The sequence below is a fragment of the Berghia stephanieae genome, chromosome 5 (assembly GCF_034508935.2).
Source record: "Berghia stephanieae isolate SIO BIC M18660-M18661 chromosome 5, UCSD_Bste_1.3, whole genome shotgun sequence".
Classification (NCBI taxonomy): domain Eukaryota; kingdom Metazoa; phylum Mollusca; class Gastropoda; order Nudibranchia; family Aeolidiidae; genus Berghia; species Berghia stephanieae.
Window position 1 is genome coordinate 4547162 of NC_088364.1, and position 8122 is coordinate 4555283.

At 39.3% G+C, this 8122-nt stretch overlaps 1 protein-coding gene across 1 annotated transcript in view; it reads right to left on the reverse strand.

The window, feature by feature from the left end:
• Window positions 1-5922: 5922 nt before the first annotated feature.
• The window catches only part of LOC144973837 (uncharacterized), a 3405-nt gene continuing 1205 nt past the window's right edge, over window positions 5923-8122 (reverse strand). Inside the window, exons 2-3 of the mRNA XM_078916728.1 lie at window positions 7569-7693; window positions 5923-6262 (exon numbers count right to left, since the gene is read on the reverse strand). Of these exons, the coding sequence (XP_078772854.1) occupies window positions 5923-6262; window positions 7569-7693 (465 nt within the window). The remainder of the gene's footprint in view (window positions 6263-7568; window positions 7694-8122) is intronic.

Here is an 8122-nt window from a genome sequence, read left to right on the forward strand (position 1 = left end):
ATACAATATTCAAAAGTCTTTGTATTTGTATGTAGTCCTATACAACATTAGTGGTATCGAGAGTTTGAGGATTTGCCCAGCCAGTTCAGGGTACAGCCGTTACAATCATGTTTTATTTTAATGTTCTACTTTAATTTGAGGAGATGACTTCTAATGCTGGCGTAGTTGAGATTTTTAAAATAAGATATATAGGGAGCAATATTTGCTAAACGTGCTCAACGCGTTTTACAATGAAATCCCAGCCAAACAGCAACATTTAACATGTAGGACGAGACATGATGCTTTCTAGGCAATATTACAATTTTTTCCCCAGACAGATCATGCTGTTAATGGCCAGCTATGCATTTTACACCTGAGTACAGGGATAGAACGTAAGTAAAAGCCTTTTCCAAAGACTCAACTATACGTCATTCAGAGCAGGACTCGAACTCGAGACCTTCTGGTGAGTGTCATACCACTTGACCACATAGCCGCAATAAGTCTGTTTTTCATCATTCAGAGTAAATTGCTTTATTTTTGTTTTGGTCATTCATGTAGCAAGACAGGGAGGAGGAAAATAATACATTACCTTCTTTTGCAGCTTTGAGGTCTTATGGTATGACACTCGCCATCGGACCAGACCAGTGGATCCATGGGTTGAATCCCTCTCTTGGTGGCACAAAGTTGAATCCTTGGAAAAAAAGGCTCCTTAATTTTATTCTCTAAAAAAAAAATAAAAAAACAACAAACAAACAAAACAAAAACAGTATGAATTTAAAAAATAAATATGAAAGACGGAAAATGTGGTTTAGAAAGAATTATTCTCTCCAATGGAGTTTATAGCACCATGGCCTAAACTTATTCTTTAAAAATACAAATTAACACAAAATATCACGATGAGAAAAAAATTATTTCTGTCTTTTACTTGAATTTGTGAAGTGAGAATGAATATCATACGGCAATTGGGTCTCGTACTCAACGTATTTGAATTATTTCTTATCTCGATATCGATACCAATGTTCAGGCTGGGCAAATTCTAAACTCAACAGACACCAACCATCCCCCTACAGTTCGATATTAATACAACTACTACAGTAGCGAGTAGATTACTAGTCATCTAACACTTTTTTTCTTTCGTTTATTTTTAGATTTTTACTGTACTATGTGTGTATATCGTGTTTTATTTTTACGATTACGATTTCTAATATTCGATGTTTGAACTTGACTCATTGATATATTTTTATTTCATGATTATAATGAAAATAAAATAAATCCAAACATACAGTGGACCACGCTTTAAAGGGAATCAAATTGGACTTTGTCTTTACTTTTTAATTTTTTTTTTAAATTATGAGCTATCGTTAGATAAATGATGGGTTTTAAGAGCAAGATGCTGCATGGGGTCTTCTGACCACCTCCCATGGTGGGCAGGAAGTCACTTGCTGTGTCATCTATCCCCCTATATCCGTTGTTTGAGTTGCTTTCGATCTTTGTCTCGGAATTTGACTGCTTGATTTCGTCCTGGCCCTTGCCGGAGTCCGTAGCTGAGAGGGAAGCAGTCAAATGCATAGTGTTAGTTTTGGAGGTGATCTTTTTTTCCTTGTAAATCTTCTCTCTGATATGTACTGATCGTTATATTTTTGTTCTGAACATATCTTGTAATCATTAGGAGGGTGTTTCTCTTACTGGGGACCTGTGCTTGGGTTTGAATAAGACGTTTATATGATCTCATACTTTGTGCACTGATAGTGTACTCTTGGAATCTGTTCCCTATTATGAAGCATTCTCCATTTGTCCTACTTTTTACTGGTGCTGAAATGGCCTAAATGTGTCGCAAGCGCGGTAAAACCCTTAAAAACATAAAACATAAACACAGACTATATCCTAGGTCATCTTTGGACACTGAATGACCTAGAAGTGTTGTTGGCCCTTTAAAAGCGTTAAAAGCAAATCAAAGCAAAGACAACACACACAAACATAAACATCGCCCCCACACAAAAGATACAGTGTATCAAAGTCGCCAATTTTGTGGCGGCGATCATAATCTACAGTAGTAATATTGTTATTATTTTGGTGCCAAACACGCAACGCCATGTCACAGGTTTGGCACCAATTTGCTGTGGTGCTATTTTTGGTTGTGCCGCTAAATAATAGAAGCGTGATTGGGTATTGTGGTGAATGGGCTATGGGGGTAATTTCGTATTCATTAACATCTACATTATACACTGTTCACTCATACCACGTTATTTATAAAGAAGATAGAAGAAGATAAGTATAGAATATAATGTAAGTAATGATTGATAAATTGAAGGTTGAGAAGATAGAGAAGTGCGAATGAGAGAGGAGCGAATATATTTTTAAATTCAATTTTGGGTTTAATATGTCTACTAAATTATCGAGCATTGTTACTTACAAGTAACCACCAACAGTCCAGTGGCATACTAAACATTATTGATAAATTAAATATTTATATATATATATATATATATATATATATATATATATATATAATAAGATAGAAGATGATGAAGTAGTATAAGAGAGAGAGAGAGAGAGAGAGAGAGAGAGAGAGAGTGAGAGAGAGAGAATAATAAGATATACCTATAGACAATGATTCTTGGAGTGAGTCTTTGGTGTGGGGCGGAGAAAGGGGGAGGGGGGGGGGGGGGGGGGGAGGAGACAGCGGGGTTAGATGGGTCGTAACGACACCTTGTTTAAATAATACGATGTGTTAGAGGTTGAGTGAGTGTCGGTGGGGAATTTAGAACAACATTTTGTTATCCAGCCACCATTCCAGACAATGGCTATTCCCAGGGCACCCATTTCAAATATGTTTTATAGACAATGTCATGTCTCATTGCCTCCTACAACTTTTCTTCTCGTTGCCTCCTACACCCTTTCTTCTCATTGCCCCCTACACCCTTTCTTCTCATTGCCTCCTACAACATTTCTTCTCATTGCCTCCTACAACATTTCTTCTCATTGCCTCCTACAACCTTTCTTCTCATTGCCTCCTACACCCTTTCTTCTCATTGCCTCCTACAACATTTCTTCTCATTGCCTCCTACACCCTTTCTTCTCATTGCTTCCTACAACATTTCTTCTCATTGTCTCCTACAACCTTTCTTCTCATTGCCTCCTACAACCTTTCTTCTCATTGCTTTCTACAACTTTTCTTCTCATTGCCTCCTACAACCTTTCTTCTCATTGCCTCCTACAACCTTTCTTCTCATTGCCTCCTACACCTTTCTTCTCATTGCCTCCTACAACATTTCTTCTCATTGCCTCCTACAACTTTTCTTCTCGTTGCCTCCTACACCCTTTCTTCTGGGTGGGGATCCTGACCTCCATAGTGGGCAGGGAGGTACACACTGTGTCTTCTATCCCCTTATATCTGTTTTCCAACTTGCTTTCTGTCCTTGTCTTGGAATGAGGTTACTTGGTTTTGTCCTGGCCCTGGTTGGAGTCCTGGCTGGGAGGGAAACAGTCAAATGCATAGTTATTGTTTTGGGAGATGATATTTTTTTCCTTGTAAATCATCTCTCTGTAATGTATTATTATATTTGTCATTTTTAATGTATAGTGTAAGCATTTGAGTGTTCTCTTTGTTGGATTTTGTGCTTGTGTCGTGAGATTATAGGTATCTCAACTAAGTACATGATATGTGCTCTTGAATCTACATCTGTTCCCTTTTGTTCCAGTTCCCACTTTGTCTACTTTTCCTAGGTGCTTTAATTGTAATTCTAGAACTTTACTATCCATTTTCTTCCTTTTATGCGCTGATATACCTTAATTGTTGCAAGCGCGTAAACCTTAAAACAAAAAAAACAACACCCTTTCTTCTCATTGCCTCCTACAACCTTTCTTCTCATTGCCTCCTACAACATTTCTTCTCATTGCCTCCTACAACCTTTCTTCTCATTGCCTCCTACAACCCTTTCTTCTCATTGCCTCCTACAACTTTTCTTCTCGTTGCCTCCTACACCCTTTCTTCTCATTGCCCCCTACACCCTTTCTTCTCATTGCCTCCTACACCCTTTCTTCTCATTGCCTCCTACACCCTTTCTTCTCATTGCCTCCTACAACATTTCTTCTCATTGCCTCCTACACATTTCTTCTCATTGCTTCCTACAACCTTTCTTCTCATTGTCTCCTACAACCTTTCTTCTCATTGCCTCCTACAACCTTTCTTCTCATTGCTTTCTACAACTTTTCTTCTCATTGCCTCCTACAACCTTTCTTCTCATTGCCTTCTACAACCTTTCTTCTCATTGCCTCCTACAACCTTTCTTCTCATTGCCTTTTACAACCTTTCTTCTCATTGCCTTTTACAACCTTTCTTCTCATTGCCTCCTACAACCACATTCTCATTGCCTCCTGTGCGGCTATGTGGTCTTGTGGTATGACATTCGCTTTCGGATCGGAAGGTCCTGGGTTCGAGCCTCGCTCAGCGCATAGTTGAGTCAATGGAAAAGACTCTTTATTCACATTCTTTCACCGTACTCAGGTGTAAAATGAGTACCTGGCCGTTAACCGCGTTGTCCCTGTCGGAAAAAAAAAATAATATCGCCTCAAAGGTGTCATGTCTCGTTCTACATGTTACGTGATGCTGTTGGTCAGGGGCACTTTGTAAAGCGCTTTGAGCACATTTAGTGGATATTGCGCTATATAAAAACTAATTTTTTCTCTACAACCAGTCCTCTACCGGATACTGAAAAAAAACCCCCAACAAAAAATGCGTATTTAACATTCCAGAAAATTCGTCCTTCAAATATCAATCGATTGAAATGACCTGATCTTGCCAAAAAAAAACTGTCAAACATGGGACTTCACGGAAGTCCCAGGTTTGAGAGTTTTGAGTTTCAAAATGTTAAATAGCTAGGTGTTTTTTTTCAGAGTATGACAGTCTTCTCTCCCCACCTCCCCCCCCCCCCCCCCCATCCCTCTCCACCTCTTCGTAATCTTCTGGGTGTTGACGCCAAACTATCGCCAGACAAAACAAAGCAACAAAACAAAAACAAAAATAGATATATAAAAAAAAAACAAAAAATAAATTTAAAAAAAACAAAAACAAAAGACAAACAAAACAAAACAAACAAACCCAATACGATAGAACAAGCAGATAAATGAATAACAACAAAGCAAAACAGTAATACTTAAATCTAAAATGAATTTTAAGAAATGAATAACAAAACAACAGGCCTGTGACTAAAGATATTTGCACGCCCCCCCCCCCCCCCCTCTCCCTCCAGCGGCTCTTACATCCCTAGGAACAAAAACCTTTATTTCGTCCTGTTTTCAATATTGTTCTGGTTGCATTGTTACAATAAGAATGGATATAGTAAAAATATTAGGGGAATGCGTTTGTTACGATTGCGATTGTTTCCCTTAATTGTGTCCAATATTAGATCATTGTCATAGAACAAGGCGACGGCCATCAAAAGAAAATGAAGAGTGATTTGTCATCAAATAGTTCAACCAAAGGGATCATTTGATTCATTGAGAACAACTCTCTGTTTTGGTTATTGACAGGTTATATTATTGTGACGTATAAGGCGACCTCCTGGAGAGCGACATTGACCTTTGGTCCCATTTTTTCCCCTATATATTATCAATATAGAAATTCCAAAATAGCGACATATTTTCGTAAAACCCCTTTTTTGCGACATCGAAATTGTATTTTGAAAAGTTGCTTCGGGATGTATTAACGAACGATATGGAGAGACTATGAATTGAAGGCTGCGAGCAGGCATGTATTTAGGAAGGCTGTGCTCAGAATCTAACACAGGTGTAGTGGGATGCGGTTGTCTTGTCATTTTCTTCTTCCCTGTATGATGTTGGTTATTGGGGTTCAATTCTGTGGTTCGTCTATTCATTGTAATGTTCGTGACGTTGGTTGTCCATTAATGTTCGTTGAGTTGGTCATGTCATTGTACTGTTCGTTTATGTGGCATCTCCATTGTAACTGTTCGTTGACGTTGGGTCATGTCCATTGTAACTGTTCGTTGACGTTGGGTCATGTCCTCGTTGGTTGTTTGGTATTGAATTGTGTCCTCTTTGGTTGTTGTCAGTGTCAAAGTTAGGCGTTGAATCGCATCCTCTCTGGTTGTTGTCAGTGTCAGGGTTTGGTATTATAACGTGTCCGCTTGTGTAACTCTCTGTGGCTCTAGTTGGTGTGTTTGGAGTCGTAGATTCTATGACGGTTCTGTGACAAAGGGTATCCGGTTCGCACCCACAATACCCATGAGATCTTGCATACGGGTTACAGACTTGGCCTTCTTTGCTAGAGGGGATAAGAATGGAAAGAGTAAAAATATTATGGGAATGCGTTTATTACCGATTGTTCCCCTTAATTGTGTTCAACATTTGATCATTGTTATAAGAACAACTTATACAAATATTATAAAATGCTTGATGATTTGTGTGAATGAATCACATTCACAAATCACACAACTCGTTAAAAAACCCAACAACCCCCGACCCTCTCCCGAAAAAAACAAAACAACCCAAACAAAACAGTAACCCACAACACTGAGATTCGTTTCCACGATGAGTTGTTGGCCCTTGTAATTGTTATTACTCAGTCACCGACCAAGAAAATGAAGCAAGTAGCAAACGCATTCCCTCTGTAGGGGCTTGCTTTAAAAGCGATATCTGAATTTAAAGAAATAGCAAACCAATATTCTGCTCTAGATATATTCACTGTGATATTTTGAATGATGGGGACTCGAGCCCACGACCTTACTGGGGCAGCGTGGTCAGCGGTACGGTCTTTGTTTCCTACCCGAAAGGTATCGAGTTCGATCGCACGCCGCTGTGCTGTGTGGCCTTGAGCAAGTCACCTCGCCGTAGCTCAATTTGCGGCGCTGCACTGCGGCTGACGCCTGGGTTATTCCAGTCTTCCCTTGGAATAGACCCTAGAGACAAATTTCCCCCGTGGGATGAATAAAGGGAATTTTATTTCATTATTATTTTTATTTTAACCTGATGCCGTGGAGGATACATCAAATCACTACAAGTTAAGCACCATCTCCCAACACACCAGACTAAGAGTGGGGGATTGCTGGCTGCCGGAGAGTGGTTGCACTAATTCGTAAGCCATCTACCACTCAGTATGGAAGTGGTGATTGCTCTGTAGGGCCTGCTTGGAGATTAAGGTAGCAAAAATCTAAGCATCTACAACTCCTGTATAGATTGGTGGATGTGGCCTGGCCTGGCCGTGAGCGGGTAGCTCTACAATCGAAGCCATCTACCACTCCAGTCTAGAGTGGTGGATGGCTGGGGTGGTGGATTACTTCGATTGTAGAGGTACCTTCTCACGGCCAAGCAGAGTTGTCGTTCCAGTAAGGTGGTGGGTTCGAGCTCCCGTCGCCGCGGCATTTCATGAAGGAATATTATAGGTAATCCATCAAACAAGCTGTCTGATGTCAACAGGAATCACCCATGTTGTCCAAAGTGAGCAAATTGGGGGTTAATAATTTTGCCCAAGGAAAAAAAAAACGAAAGTGCTTGAAGCGGGGTTTGAACCCGGGACCTTGTTGCTAAACAAAAAAAAAAAGAAGCTCAAATTAAAAAATAAAATCACTTACGTATATGGTTGACACGTTCCGACTGTTACATATCGACGAAACTTGGTGTGGACGGTCTTCAATTTTTGACAACATTCTTCAAACGGGCAGTCATTGTTTTGTGTACACTCTTGGGCACAATAGACCTGAACAAAAGAAACGAACAATAAATGTGGCCCATAAATATGATGTATAAAGATATTATTACATTTTATAGAACGCCAATCTCCCCCCAGAATGTTCAGCCGTGCAGGCATATCTAGTTGACATGATAATTTATATAATATGAAATGTGACAATTGTAGATGTCCTATTAAGTTATGCATAGTGATAATGTGCTCTTGGAATCTACATCTGTTCTCTATTTGAACCACTCCCCTTTGTCTAACTTTTTTCCTCAAAGTCCGTTTTTATTGTACATCTAGAATCTTTTCACTACTCCAATTTTCTTCCTTTTTACTGGCACTGTTATGACCTAAATGTGTTGCAAGCGCCGTAAAACCCTTAAAAACAAAAACATATGCATAAATAACAATGCAAAATTGAATGTAAGCTTCAATTTAATAGACGAAAAT